Source organism: Poeciliopsis prolifica, unplaced genomic scaffold, assembly GCF_027474105.1.
Source record: "Poeciliopsis prolifica strain line A6 unplaced genomic scaffold, Auburn_PproV2 SCAFFOLD126, whole genome shotgun sequence".
NCBI lineage: Eukaryota > Metazoa > Chordata > Actinopteri > Cyprinodontiformes > Poeciliidae > Poeciliopsis > Poeciliopsis prolifica.
The window spans coordinates 645867-661886 of NW_026562501.1; the positions used below are offsets into that span (position 1 = coordinate 645867).

A 16020-nucleotide genomic window follows, 5' to 3' on the forward strand; every position below is an offset into this window, starting at 1 on the left:
TTTGATAATTCTTACATTTAACTCTATGCATGAAATATTCTTCTAAATGACTGAAAATAATGATTTAGTTCTTTTAATTTTAACATGTAATGAAGATAAAACAGTTTGTAGCAGTGTTTAGAAACATTTGGTGCATGAACATTTCTCTCAAGAAATTAAAATATTTCTATTTAGAGTCTTTATGTTGCTTAGATTAGCAGAATTAGTCACAAATCTCACAGTTTATCTACCAAAAGTTCTAGTTGTTTTACTGTTTGTTCTTTACACAAATTATTTTAAATTTGATTTCTGTATGATTAGGTATTATATTGGTGTTACTTTTTATATGTCAGTTATAGAAATAAATGCATATCAGTTAAGATTTACTTAAAAATAAAATTCCTTACCAAAACTATACTGTTAGTAAAACGTCTATCTTGCAGTTCTTTTTCAATGTCATTTTTAAATTTTAATAATTGTAAAATGACTAGAAGAGAATTATTTAATCTTATTTAAACTCTGTGTTTTTCTGCTTCATTATTATTACTGACTTTTATTGACAGGTTCTGTTGTGAAGATGGATGGCAGCTTCATCAATGCAACGTCTTTCATTCCAAACTATAATCACAGCAATAACAGCTTTAACCACAATGCCTCTTCCAACAATACATTCCCAAATAGTACCAGCTCTTCACATCCAGCTAAAGATATGTTCTGCTGGCGTTATTCTGGATCGACGTCAGTGTTTACCATAACAATCGTCTCTATCTGGGGGTTTTTAACACCGCTGGCCGTCTACTGTCTCTACTCTCAGGTGTGTTCAATAAAAACTAAACTTCAGAAATAAAACATTACATGTTATTATTTTTAACATACGTTCAAGATTTTACTGCTTTAGTATAACTTGATTTTGGTCTGAATAGTAACAAGTTGGACAAAGTTTTTATTGATTTCAGCAGAACCATTTATTCTGCAGCTTTGGTCTCTGAGATAAATAACATTTAGTAGCATTTTAAGCAAAACAAAAATTTGACAAAACAATTCTTATCAAAGTATTTTTGACAAAAAATTTTGTCAATTAGTAAAACAATAATCATTTGAATGTGCCGTCAAATGGCATTGTAGCCCTGGAAAATAAAAACATGTTTGTTGGTTCTTTTACTGATTCATTATTATTATTATTATTATTATTATTATTATTATTATTATTATTATTATTATTACTTTATTTTTACTTACCTCTCATTTTCTGCAGGTCCGAAGTGATCATGTTGTTCCAGTTTTTATCATCAACCTTCTAATTTCAGACATCATTCAGATTTGCTGTATGATTGTTGAAATGGCAATTGTAAATTACAATTTAACAAGTTATTTATTAATTTCTTCTGGCTACAACTCTGGTATGATGGCCAGTGTTTTCTTCATGACCTTCATCGCCACAGAAAGGTAAATTAGTTTATTTTTTTTGCTGATGTTTATCTTTGTATTCTTTTGTTCTATAATTTTGCTTTTGAATTTCAGGTACCTGCTGATTTCTTGGCCTTTTTGGTACAGATTCCAGCGAAAACTCAAGATTTCTGTGTCAGTCAGTGTTGTGACCTGGATCCTTTGTGTTGTTATTGGTTTAAATGGTGGAATATGGCTGGGAAACCTCCTCATCATTCCCATCCCTCTGTTAATATTCTTCCTTGTGCGCAGTCTGAAAGCTCTGTCTGCATCCCATAATGTCTCACCTGATGAAAGACGACAAATTATTGCAGTTTTAACTGTGGTGTGTTTGCTTACACACTGACATTCTTACCACATATTGTTACAGAGTTCGTGTTGTTGGGAGGAGGGTGGCTGAGGGATTTCAACTTTACCGGATTTTTTTACTTGTTAAATGTGTCTTGTACTTTAATTGCGATAAATCCTCTGACAGACTTGCTTCTATACATTCTGATAAAGAAGTGGGTTCTTGACAAACTGCTGGCCTTCCTGTGTTGTTGCAGAAAGACTCATAATGGGAACCAGCAGACAAACAACATGTAGCTGGTCGGCTTCTCAGGGGCAAACAGAGGCAGAGAATAATACCTGAAAGGTCAAATTAAGACTAAATAAATTCTGTACAATAAATCATCTAATATTTTAAGTATCCTGGATATAAAAACTGTTTTCATCACCAAATAACTATTGATCTTTAGAAATATGTAAATAGTTTATTAATCAAGACATGTTTATCATTTGTCTAAAATGTTTTTTCTTTTATTAAAAAAACTTACTTTTAGGAAAACTACAAATGTTTAAAAACTAACTAATAACATATTTTTTTTAACTTGACCGTGACACTGGGTCTCTTTAGAAATGATTTATTTAAGCCTTTTATTTTTCAGAACATGTGAAAGTGTCTAAAAAATATATTTTCAGGAGAAATTAATGTTTGACATTTGTATAAAATGCTTTTTCTTTTATTAAAAAACTTATTTTTAGGAAAGTGTCTACAAAATATATGTTCAGGAGAAATTGTTAATAATTTTTGCTTTTAACAATGATCGTGTTTCTTCTGTAGAGTTTTTAGTGTGATGGAAGTAACTGCTTCAGTTATACACACAATATTTGTGATAAAATGAAAACTTGCATAAAGATGAAATTATAAAAAAGAAAAATACAAAAAATCTGCAGATTTCATACAATTTAAACAGTTATTTTAACTACAGCAGGAAAAACAGAATGACTGCATAGCAGACTGATTTCAACATGTGTGAAACTGTATTTAACACAGAAAATAATTTTAGATAAATTCCAAAACCATTTTTATTAGTGAGCAACAAGGAGACTTAAATGGGGATTACTGGAAGAGTAACAGAAGTAATGAGCAGCTAAAACCTGTGAGATTTTATATAAAGGAAAGATTCAGGAATGACATCTGATGCAGGTCGACTAATCAGGAGGATTTGGAAATCAGGCAAGATAGCAGGAAGAATTATGTGGAAGGAAAAATGGGACAAGATGGGAATATTTAATAAACAGGAAATTCAGATTGGCATAAAATAAACTCCAGACCAAGAAGAAACAATATTAATACTGACCTGAGAGGAAAAACTAAAATGAACCGGGAACAGAAGAGATAAACATAAACCTGAAGGAATGAACTCATATAGAAACACCTTATTAATAATAATAAACAGGGAAATGAGCTGAACATAGCAGAACATTTTAAACAAACTTAAATAACTAAGAAATGTTTCAAACATCCAAATTAAGAGACTCGAGGATAACAATGAGTGTGTGACGTTTCACATAGATTCATGTTTTTCTCAGACATTAGCTCTATCAGCCTCTTCTAAATGAACATGTTTTAGTTTTCTGATGAAAAAAGCTTGGAAGAAACATTTGTTCTTTCTTTCTTCTACCCAACAAATTCTTTGTCTTGTTGAATGTTGGCTTTGCATGTATTAAACATTGAATATCATTATACTTCATTTAAATCGCTGATAAACACAATAATGTGAATCATGTACATAAATATGGAAAATAAATGAATGAAAATCCTTTGGTACCAATTCCTGTAAGTGTCCTTTTTTTAACCATTTCTTGAAACATAATAAGTAGTTGAATGAATATAAAAGTCTGACCAGAGGACCAAAGTCTCAACAGTTTGTGTCCAGGATGTGGGGGGTCTGCATGTTTTCTTAGACTTCATTTGGATAATGACTCTGTCTTACCAGCTTCAGCAGCATCTTCAGACCAAACTAGGTCATCTCTGGAACCCATCTCTTTGCTGAGTTGCTCTGTGATGTTTGGACGTCCCATCATGTCTGGACTGTTTGAAAACCTTCAAGACTCTGGAAAATGTTCCCAAGGACGTATCAGACTTTGCAGCTCCATAATTCTTCCTGCTATCTTGGCTGATTTCTTTTGACCTTACAATGATGTCAATCAAACAAGAAGTCAGTGTTTCAGGTGTGGCCTTAAAGGGGCAGTATTATTTATTATCCAGGCATACAGTGCCATTTGATGGAAGGTAACTATTTTACTTTTTACTTACTATAAAAATATCTCAACTCTGACAAAATAAATTTGGCTTCATAATTTCATTTTAATTGGGCCTCTGTCTCTCAAAGTAACTCCTGATCTTTCCGACATGCTTCCTTTAGGAAACCATCATGACTATTCTGTTAACCCTTTACCAGCTTTGTGCTCAGAATGAGCTGGTATGATTAGCTCAGCAGATGTGCAGTTCCACCAGATGTTTGCTAATCGTTGGCTAGTCTGAAGGAGCTGAATGTGGGAGTCGTGGGGAAACTGCCTCAAAGCCTGGAAACTGTGTCTTTGAGGAGGAGCTGTGTCTTAAAGGTGGTGCTCAGTGAACCAGGTGTTTGCACAGCTGAATGGTTGCCATGGGGATTGGACATGCTTTTATAGTCCTGTTCATATTAGCTATAATTTTATTTAATCACTTCTAACTTAGTGCCTCATTAGTTTTGCCAGGTTTTATGTTTAATACAGATGGAGTTTCAAACTGAGGGACGCGGGCCGTTACTGGAGACGTGGCGTTCTGCTGGAGGGGCAGATCAGGGCAACAGTCAGAAAGAACTGCCCACTTGGGATCCATGTGCAGCACACTGAGTGGTGAGGGAGGGAGGGGAGGTTTTGGGCTCCTCACCAGGGGGATTGTCTCTTTCAATTTCATCTGCTTACATGCATATTGCTGCACTATGCAACCCCCTTGGGGTGGTGCAGACAGGAATGATGCTGCTGCAGCAGACACACAAACACACACACACACACACACACACACACACACACACACACACACACACACACACACACACACACACACACACACACAACAAGACTGTCGGCTGAAATTTGGCTCCACAAAGTATTGACTCGGGGGGCTGAATACTTTCTCACAATGCCAGCTGTAAATGTGCTGCATAAAATAACTTGACTAGACTCAACAACGCACTAACAGGAAACATCATTTATTCATCAGATTTCCTCAATCATGAGTTTTTTTCTTGAAGGAAGCACTAAAGCCAGTGCATTAACTGCTAGCCTCCCTTTCAAAGCTTTAATTTAATGACTTTTGTGTAACCAGCTCTCCTAAGTGCTGCAGAATTAAAAGCTTATTTTGAAGCTTGGAAAACAGCAGTTTCCTTTCCAGCTGGCCAGTGAGACACATGTCAGGACTCTGGGAAGTATTTCTCTGGCTGAGCAAATTTAGCCAAGCTAAAGGTAAATTATCCACTTATTAAATTACTGGTTTGAAGAACATTGTTTATCATTTTAAGTTTTCTGTCTGTTGGTTTGCTTTACTGATATACAAATTATTTGATGTGTTCAATGTTGTAAAAGTGTTAAAACCCTGTTAATGCAAAGCATTGCGTATGCATTGCTGTCACTGTTCAGCTCTTGGTTTTGCTTCTTTGCATAGTTTGAGCTTCACTTCCATTTTAAAATGCTGCCCAATTAATTATGAATTAAATGTTGCCTTGTTTTATCAAGATGTCATATTTATTGTGTCTTACAAATTAGATTTATTGTGACGTTCAGTTTTTGTCACAGAAAAGAGAAAAAACTTCTTCTGCTTTTGTTAATCAGAGTCTTATATGTAGGTAAATATTAGCCCAGAGTCATCTGAGATGTGATTGTTGTACTTTAAACATCTGAAAGAGACAAAGATGAAGGAAGAGAAAGAATAAGTTTTAATCTAAAGAGTTATTGTCAATGAGTTTCACATGAAATGAATGAAGCTCAGTCTGTTGAAACAGTGAAATCCTTTCTGTTAGCTGCAGGGACCCATCAGTCTCTGTTGATCCACCACTTATCTGATTGTCACAGTCCAGACAAAGAACCAACATGGCTGAAGAAGTGTTAGTAGAAGAGGCCAAAGCAATACATCCTGCATCCAGCATGCCCAAACTGGTTCCTGTTGCATGTTTCCATGACTGAAGCTTTGCTTCTTTAACACTTATTGAAGTTAAAGATGCAGAGAGGTGCTGAGTAACATGCATGACTCAAACTCTTTAACATAAAGAGGTAAATCATGCTTAAAGGTGAAACGTACATAGAAAGAGAACTGATAGGATATTTATTGGCACCATATGGCTGAACTGAGTTCAGTTAAAAGTTGTGTTTTTGACAACTGATACATTTAGTTATGATCTTAAAGGATGGTTCCTTCCTGCTGGTAAAGATAATCATGTTATCAAACCATCTGCTTGAAGCAGAGTCACATGTCATGGTCAGCCTGGTGTAGCATGCAAACACAGTGTGCACCGACTGCAGACCTGATGAGAAGGATGAACGGCTGAGAACGAATCATTTCAGCAGCTGTAAACTTTGAAAAGGTAAATATATTTTTTGTCATGCACAGAAATAAGGAAAACACATTCTAATGCTGCTGAGGAAAATTATATTCCATATGTTCAATGAGAAAACTGATAAAATATAACATTTACATCAGGCAACTAAGTAAATCTATTTGCATTTCAGTAAAAACACAAAAAATGTAAATACTCAACATTCTTTACAAAACAATCTCTAGAGGCATTTATTTTTCTCTCACACTTAGTACAGATCTGAAGTGTTGCTAAAGGAAAATAAAGTCTCCATTATTCATAATCCTGCAGGTTTGACACTGAAGAATGGAGAATATCGTCGTCAGCAACACCTCATGGAGCAATGAGAGCATCTCCAACAACAGTGATGCATTTAATGCATTTAACAATCGTAACGATTATGATGATGATGAATACAGAAACCTTGTTTTTCAATCTGTGGATGTGGTGGACTGGATCACTATTTGTGTTGGGCTTCCTTTGACTCTGGTGATTATATTTGCTCTTTTATCAATGGTAAGTACAAAATTACTACAAATCTTCTTTTATGTCATAAGTCAAGATATCATTACTAAATTATTCATCACTTTGCAAAAGGCAGGAAAATTCCCAATAAAATGTGAATTGTAAACTACTGAGCATTTGCTGTGAGCTGAGACGAGTTTTGACCTGCGTTTGCCTGACATGTTTCTCCTGACTGTATTGGCTGCTGATCACATGGATTCATTACAATGATTCCTGGTTCTGTAGCCATGAATTTTGTTCGGTAGTTCAGCTGCATCGTTTTCTCAACCTACAGTTGTGGTCAAAAGTTTACATACACTTGCAAAAAACATAATGTCATGGCTGTCTTGAGTTCCCAATAAGTTCTACAACTCTTATTTTCTGTGATAGAGTGATCAGAACACATACTTGTTTGTCACAAAAAACAGTCATAAAGTTGGTTCTTTCATAAATTTATTATGGGTCTGCTGAAAATGTCACAAATCTGCTGGGTCAAAAATATACATACAGCAACATAAATTGTCAATTTTGGTGATGTAGAGAGTTGTCTCAATCAAATTAGCTTCATGTCATGGTCTCTTCACTTCTTGTAAGTGATTCTGATTGACTACAGTTGTTCACTTCTCATGAGCCCATTGAAATAGGGCTCATTTGACCCTGTGATTAGATTCAGCCTCAAAAGCTACAATGGGAAAGTCAAAGGAACTCAGTGTGGATCTGAAAAAGCGAATTATTGACTTGAACAAGTCAGGGAAGTCACTTGTAGCCATTTCAAAGCAGCTACAGGTCCCAAGAACAACTGTGCAGATTATTTGCAAGTTTCAAGTGGATGGAACAGTTGTGTCACTGCCATGATCAGGAAGAAAACGCAAGCTATCACATGCTGCACAGAGGAGATTGGTCAGGATGGTCAAGAGTCGACCAAGATTCACCAAAAAGCAGGTTTGCAAGGATTTGGAAGCTGATGGAACACAGGTGTCAGTCTCCACAGTCAAGTGTGTTTTACATCGCCATGGACTGAGAGGCTGCCGTGCAAGAAAGAAGCCCTTGCTCCAGAAAAGACACCTTAAGACTCGGCCGAAGTTTGCTGCTGATCACATGGACAAAGATAAAACCTTGTGGAGGAAAGTTCTGTGGTCAGACGAAACAAAAATTGAGCTGTTTGGCCACAACACCCAGCAATATGTTTGGAGGAGAAAAGGTGAGGCCTTTAATCCCAGGAACAACATGCCTACTATCAAGCATGGTGGTGGTAGTATTATGCTCTGGGGCTGTTTTGCTGCCAGTGGAACTGGTTCTTTGCAGAAAGTAAATGGGATAATGAAGAAGGAGGATGACCTCCAAATTCTGCAGGAAAACTTAAGACCATCAGCCCGAAGGTTGGGTCTTGGGCGCAGTTGGGTGTTCCAACAGGACAACAGGACACACATCAAAAGTGGTGAAGAATGGATAACCAGGCTAGAATTAAGGTTTTAGAATGGCCTTCCCAAAGTCCTGACTTAAACCCCATTGAGAACATGTGGACAGTGCTAAAGAAACGGGTTCATGCAAGAAAACCATCACATTTAGCTGAACTGCACCAATTCTGTCAAGAAGAGAGGTCAAACATTCGACCTGAAGCTTGCCAGGAGCTTGTGGATGGCTACCAAAAGCGCCTAGTTGCTGTGAAAATGGCCAAGGGACATGTAACCAAATACTAATGTTGCTGTATGTATATTTTTGACCCAGCAGATTTGGTGACATTTTCAGCAGACCCATAATAAATTTATGAAAGAACCAAACTTTATGACAGTTTTTGTGACAAACAAGTATGTGTTCCGATCACTCTATCACAGAAAAATAAGAGTTGTAGAACTTATTGGGAACTCAAGACAGCCATGACATTATGTTTTTCACAAGTGTATGCAAACTTTTGACCACAACTGTACATAAAAGAGAAGTCTTTTGCAAAAGGAGAAGGCACAGCAAACCACTTCCTCAAGGCGTCTGCCATGCGTTCTGACTCTCTGCATCAGAACTGGACCTTTATTTCACAGCATAGCAGGAAAGGAATGTGGGGGGAGGACAAAGGAAGATTTACACACAGGCCGTTTAAGGAGCATCCCAAGATAAGAAGCAGCTTCAGCTCCAAGGCCTATCAAGTTCCTTCTCTCTGGGATGTGAATACTAAATCTATGAATGTAAAACAAACTAGTAAAACTAAAAATGTAAGAATGATAACAAAACCTAATTATTCTAACAAATACTATTTCTGTTCTGTAATTGCTCAAGGCGGTCTGTTGTAATTCAGTAATTTATTCACTAATGGTGAGTCTGAAACCCGTCATTAAGATGCAGTTGTTGTGGAAAAGCTGGGTTTCCTTTCAGGGATCAAATATGAACTCAGAAATAGCATCCTGTTGATTGCTTGGTAATAATGATTCAATTCTTAAATACTTTTGAAATATTTACTCAACTTCACCTATAAAATGTTACTATTGCTGAGAAAAAGACTTTCTAAATTTGCATTTAATCATTCTAATAAACATGAGAAGTGAATGCTGGTGAGTATCCATGTAAATGACATTGCTGGGAATGCTGGGAATGCTGGGAATGGCTGCTCTGTGTTAGAGTAACAGGGCGTCTGTCAGTTTGAGTTGTTGGGTGACATCCAGCTGCAGCAGGTCTCTTTCAGGGTTGGAGAACATTTGGAGGAGCCAGAGTTGATCTCCAGCTCCGGCCATGAATGTTCCTCTATCCTCCTCCGCTGCTGAGCGGACGTTCTCTGATATCAAGCAAATAAAAATACATGCCAGGAATACAGCAGGACAGAAGCTTCTCATGCTGTGTTTGTACAACTAGAATCTAGTAACTACATGCATTTGGGTTTTGGCTTTAGCTCCTTTTCTTTTTGTCCCCCTGCAGGTGAAAAAACATCCTGTTGCTCCAGTTTACGTCCTCAACCTTCTGATCTCGGATCTCATCCAGCTCTGCAGCAGAATCCCTCTGATGTTACACGGAGGCTCTAATGTCTTTTTATGCTTTCCGGCTTGGCTTGATAACCAGTGTTGGATTCATGATGTGTGTTTCCCTGGAAAGGTAACTATCTGCATTTCTTCACATGTGTGTTTCTGTCGTACATCAAAGCCAACCACATTTGTCTTTGATTCCAGGTATCTGATCGTTGCCAAGCCGCTGTGGTACAGATTTAGAAACAACCTGACGACGTCTGTGTTGGTCTGCGTTGCAGTCTGGATCCTTTCTGTTATTTTTATCTTCAGCGTTTATCTTCCGCTGGAACTAAAGACCAGTGGAACCATATTGGGTGTGTTTCTCCTCCTCCCTCTTCCCTTGTTCATCTTCAGCCTGGTTGGGACCATTAAAGCTCTGTCTGAAAGTCGCAGTGTTGCTGCTGAGGAGAAACATCGAGTCTTCTCAGTCCAGGTTGTGGTGTTGCTTACATATATATTACTTTTTCTGCCAGTTATATTGTGTTTAGTTTTGGAGGAAATTAGGGAAAATGTAATTTTTCAAGCTTTGGCTACAGTTTGTCAATGTCTAAGTCCTCTTGCAGACTCAGCTTTGTATGTTTTTCTGAGGAAAAATGCAATTGATAAGATTTTAGCTTCACTGTGTTCCTGTAAAACATCTGAGGATCAGCAGATCAGCAGCACTGATGATGATAACATGTCTGATCTGCACACTACAGCTGTTTAAATATTGTATATTTATTCACAGATGGATAAATATATTTACATCTTACTTTCTCAGACTATTGTTGTGGATTTCTTGCAGAAGAGATTGCTTTAATTTGATATATTCTGAATTCTTCATGGTTCTTTTATTAAAACCCAACAACTGAAGAAATTAAAAGCTTCACAGCTTTTGTATTTCAGAGACTGAGTGCCTTTCCATTTACCTTTAAAGCCCAAAGAGCCTTTTATTAGAGCTAAAATATGTAGAGGTCAGTCTGGAGACCTGCCTCTTGACACTAACACTGATGTTAACATCACTATTTAGCTGAATATAATGACGTTGCTGTTAACCGATGCTAATCCTTGACATGACCTTTGACCCCAGTTTGTTAGAGGAATGATGTGCAAGATGAGCAAGAATATTATTTTCTTTTCAAAAAAGTTATTTGTGAAGAAAATGAAAGCCTGATATTTTAGGTACATAAAGACATTTTTATTCATTTTTTTCATAATCGCCATTTGTTTCTGTCGTTGTGTATCTTTGTTAGTTGTGAATTAAATATTCCTGATTTAATATCATGATATTTCAAGCTTTTTAAATTTTAATTTAATTTAACTTTTGAAAAAGTCCCAACTTTTCTGGCTTTTAGGTTTTAGTACATCTTTTAAATAAAATGATATGATGATGTTTGTCATTTCTGACTGGACACAGACTGATTACTTCTTGTTAGTAGAAAAAGGCAACATTATGAAATGTTCAAGTGTTTTAAAAAGAAAAACTGAACCTAAAACTCTTCCTAGAAAATATTCTATACACGGGAGTCAAACTCCAGTCGTCCAGGGCCGCTGGCTGTCCTTCAGGTTTTTGATGTGCCACAGGTACAAAACACTGGAATCAAATGGATTCATTGCCTCCATCTTGTGTAGATCAGTTATCCAGAGCCTTAATGACCTAATTATTCTGTGCAGGTGCTGCAGCAGCAGTGCATCTAAAAGTTACAGGAGTTTGGCGCCTGTGATTGTGTAAATGGCTCCCCCTTGTGGTTGTGGCTAATCTAACACAGGAACCAAAACTAAAATTGAGGCATGAAGGAAAAAAGCAGCTTTTCCATGTTTGTCCATCCATAGTAACAGCTGAAAACCAGCTTCCATTAAGTTGCTTTTTCCTGCTGCTGAATTTAAATTCTTTTGTTTACAGCTTGTGAGAAGCATTATTCATAAAAAGCCTGTTGACGACCAGGCAGGCGGTGAGGAGTACAACCTGATGTTGTCGGACCAAAATGACAGCATGTTTTTCGGGTCAATAAGATGGCTGAGAGGTGAACATTGCGTTATGTCGGCGATGGCAGATTATACATGTAAATGACTTTGAGCTGCCTTGTTACTGAAATGTGCTCAGTGAAATGATCTTACATTATAATAAATCATTACAGGTGTGAATGCTAATCAGCAGTCGGTGTTAGAGTTCGAGAGCAACCAGAGAGAGAGAGAGTGAAAGAAGGGCAACAGCAAACACCACAGGGAGTCAACTGAAAGTGTGGACTTTGAGAAAAACTGGGAATAATTAAGATGTATGAAAAAAAAGCAATCACACATAGATTTCTTTAGTTGACATTTATCATGTCAAGCTGTGCATTGAGTTCAATGTCAGCTGACGTCACTAACATTTGATCAAAGTTAAACATGCACACACCACTTCCTGGGTACTTGCTTGTATTTTGCTGTATGAAAATATTATATCTTAGACCACTGTGTAGCCAAAATAGCTTGCTTAGCACGGTCAGAGTAGATTGCAACAGACACACACGCAAAATGCACATGACACTGTGTAACATGCAAACCGTGAAGAATCAACCACCAATACACACTGTGAGAGTTAGTGAGTGTAACATCTGCAACAATACTTCAGAAATAACCAACATCAGCAGGTGAGACTGATCAACACGGGAAGTATTTCCAATTATTGATAAGCTCCACAGTGCAACAAAATAAACTCCACATTCTCACACTGATAAATCTGCATGTACCTTTGCATTTGTGTGGTTTGTTATCTGTTAAACTGACGTGTGTTCACTTAGTCACCTCACACAGTTTCAGTGGTTCCTGCAGTTCATCAAACTATGACTTACTCTGCACTCACCTAAAGGTCAGTTTGTTTTCTGAAGGTTTCTCTTACAGCTTTTATTGGTAATAATGCTCTTGTTTCTTCACACATGTTCTAGTGGTAAATTATGCGTTGTGGTTTTGATATTTATTTAGCCTGACAGGACAGATTTCCTGTTGCAGGAGAAAATAGGGCTTCATTTCAGAAAGCAAGGCTGACAAGCTCTGAGCAGAAAACTGATGCTGTGAGTTACTCAGGGTCTTCAGTTTCAGAACAGAGGCTCATTTTAGAAAGCAGCGTTATTGAAAACTCAGAATAAGTATTGTGGTTCGTATGCATAAGCATACTTTTCTGATCTCAGAAAGTGAGGTAGCCATTACCTTGAGTCATGTTAGTGCTGCAGCAGACTCTTGATTCTTTTCAGTGGACACAAAAAATATAAAATCCATTTTTCATGTCCAAATGAGTAAATGAGAAAATCGTCGTCATTGATTTATTTGTGAGGGAAAAAAAACATAATTGCACAAATATTGATTGAAATTGTTAGTATTGGAGTTAATAATCAGATACAAAAATGTTTTGTGAGATTTTTTTGGCTTCTAGCACTATTTTATGGTTAAACACTCCTTTCTGTACCTCAGAAACAAACATAACAGGAGAGTTATGTGACTAAAACAAACATTATTTTGACATCAACTTACATGTTTTGTGAAACTCCTCCAGGATCAGCGCAGTACCAGTCCACATTCTCAGGTGAGAAAGAATCTTCTAGCATAAATGTAATTTTTAGCTGGTGTAATTACACGTCAGATAAGTTAATTTAATCATACGATGTTAGTAATATATGTGTATGTATTCCATCTTAAGCAGTTTCCGGGCCGATCCCCAGTTAGTGATCCTTAAAAAGCCTGACCTGCCAATTCCAATTTTGGCAGAAAGCAACATTTTTTTTGTATGAAAAGTCAATAAATACAGTGATATTTAATATGTAAGTATCAGCCAATCACCAATCTACCCAAAATTGAGGATATAAGAGTAGATGAATTGTCTTGCTGATAAATCATGTCCTGTATGATACATGCAGATAAGATATCACGTAAACAGCCCTGTCACAGATGCAATGACTGCACAGCAGGGGTGCAAATGATCATCTGACTGTTGATGTAAGCAATCCACATGATTAGCAGAAGTAGAGGATCCCCAAACCAGATTTTGCTTAGGACCCCATGGAAACTTGGGCCGGCCCTGGTGCCAGCAGTTCATCCAGTAAATGATGGGTCGCTGGTTCGAGTCTTGCTCCAACCGTCTCTGTTGTCTCTTTAGCCAAACCTGCTGACACTTCAGAGACAGAAACAGGTTTGAAACACCTGTTTCAAACTGCCCAACGGCAGCGTTGGACACAAAGTAGTAACTTTCCATGATCAGCTTGTGAATGACTGAATGGAGTGTGAAGCACTTTGGGGTTTATCACCCAGGTTCAGCTCATTTACCATCTACACTCTGAGCAGCAGTCCTTTAAATGTGACAATATTGCAGGAACCAATCTCTATTTGTGAAGTTCTTTGTTGTCTTTCTTCACCTGTTGTCAATGGAAAATGTTCTCCAAAAACAGATTTCACACCAAGAGGCCTCTTCATTAGACGAAAGTGACATGTCCAACGAGAGCTTTGAGGAATCCAACATGCACAATTACATCTTCGATTTTACTGTGTATGCACACGTGGGGCAGCTGAGAGCTGCAAGCATTGGACTTCCTTTGACTGTAATTGCCATCTTTGCAGTTTATCTTCTGGTGAGTAAATAATAAGAGCAGTGAGCAGTCCTGATTCTGGGTGTTTGTCAGATTAAAATAATAAATGATGTTTTGAGCCCAATCTGAACTCTAACCCGTTTACAAGACATATCTGTGAACATATTTAAATTTCCCTGCAGATAAAAAAAGATCACGTCACTCCAGTCTACATCATCAACCTTCTTCTTTCTGATCTGATTCAGCTCTGCTGCATGGTTGCAGAGAACTTAGTTAATGGTAATCTTATCGTCCATTACACCTACTTTTATGCTTTGATGGTCAGCATAGGATTCATGGTGTGTGTCTCTTTGGAAAGGTGACTATCTGATTATACTTATCTAATTTTTCAGATATAATACTTTATAAATGTGACGTTCTTCATAGATGTCAAATATTTATTTCCTGTCCTGCAGGTATTTAGCCGTTGCCTGGCCGTTGTGGTATCGCTTCAGGCGAGACATCAAGACTTCTCTGGTGGTTTGCATTGTCATCTGGATGCTTCCTACTTTCTTCATCCTTTTCATTTTATTAAAGTTGGGTTTTCAGGTGGTCGGATTCTTCTGTGCCGTCTTCCTCATCCTGCCATTGCCTCTGCTGACGTTCTTCCTGGTTGGGACCATTAAAGCCTTGTCTGCAGCCCACAGTGTGTCTGCTGATGAAAAACGGAGAATCTTGGCTATTCTGGTTGTTGTGCTCCTTACTTACACAGTTTTATTCTTTCCCAGTATCATTTGGTTTTTGGTCAATGAAACCAGAAATCTGAATGTTTTTAGCAATATAACATTCATATTGCAGTCGTTTAGTCCTCTTGCTGATTTGACTATGTACCTTTTCATCAGGAAAAGTGCAATAGACAAACTTCTGATCTCAATTTGTTGTTGCAAAATGTCTGATGAGCAACAGAGGGGCAACACCAGTACAGACAGGCCAGATGTTTCGACAGACCAGGAAGTATAAATATATTTTTTCCAGGCTGTTGCTGATTGAGAATGTTTCTATCAGACCTGTTGCTACACCCCTAGAAACTTTAGAATTACGAATATTTGAGACTTTTTAAATGTTAGATGTTAGGGAAACCATGTACATTGCTCATGGTGTTAAAAATGCTGGGATATTTCAGGAAAAAATTAAAAATGCTTTTTCACTTGATTGAAGAAAGTCCTGCTTTCATCTGCCAAGAATATTCTCTCTCTGGATCCACATTTTGACTGGGGCGAGCTTCAGCTTTCAGCAGGACAACCACCCTAAGCATAAAGCCAGGACGACATTAGAATGGCCCAGTCAAAGTCCAGAACTAAACCTAATCGAGAATCTGTGGCAATGTCTGAAAACTACTGTTCACAAACACTCTCCATCTAATCTGACTGAGCTTGTGCTGTTTCACAAAGAATTGTCGAAACTTTCAGTCACAAGATGAGCAAAGTTGGTAGAAAAAACCTTGAAGACTGACAGCAGGAACAGCAGCAACATCTGGTTCAGCAAAGTAATGACTCATGTGGGCGGCATCTTGTTTCACATCAGTTATTCATAGGATTTCCTCAATACTGAGCTTTTTTTCTTCAAAAAAGCACTAAGGCTAATGCATTAACTAACTTTAATTTCAAAATGTTGATTAATGCCATTTGTCCCTAAACCAGCTCT

General features: G+C 37.4%; 1 protein-coding gene and 1 pseudogene across 1 annotated transcript; both read left to right on the plus strand.

Annotated features, from left to right (window-relative positions):
• The first annotated feature begins 6611 nt into the window (after positions 1-6611).
• Positions 6612-10505, plus strand: LOC129355207 (free fatty acid receptor 3-like; annotated as a pseudogene).
• A 3670-nt stretch (positions 10506-14175) lies between these two features.
• Positions 14176-15336, plus strand: LOC129355199 (ovarian cancer G-protein coupled receptor 1-like). The gene is made up of 3 exons (XM_055024743.1): positions 14176-14379; positions 14520-14695; positions 14793-15336. Exons 1-3 carry the CDS (start codon positions 14176-14178, stop codon positions 15334-15336), a joined length of 924 nt encoding a protein of 307 aa, XP_054880718.1.
• The last annotated feature ends 684 nt before the right edge of the window (positions 15337-16020 follow it).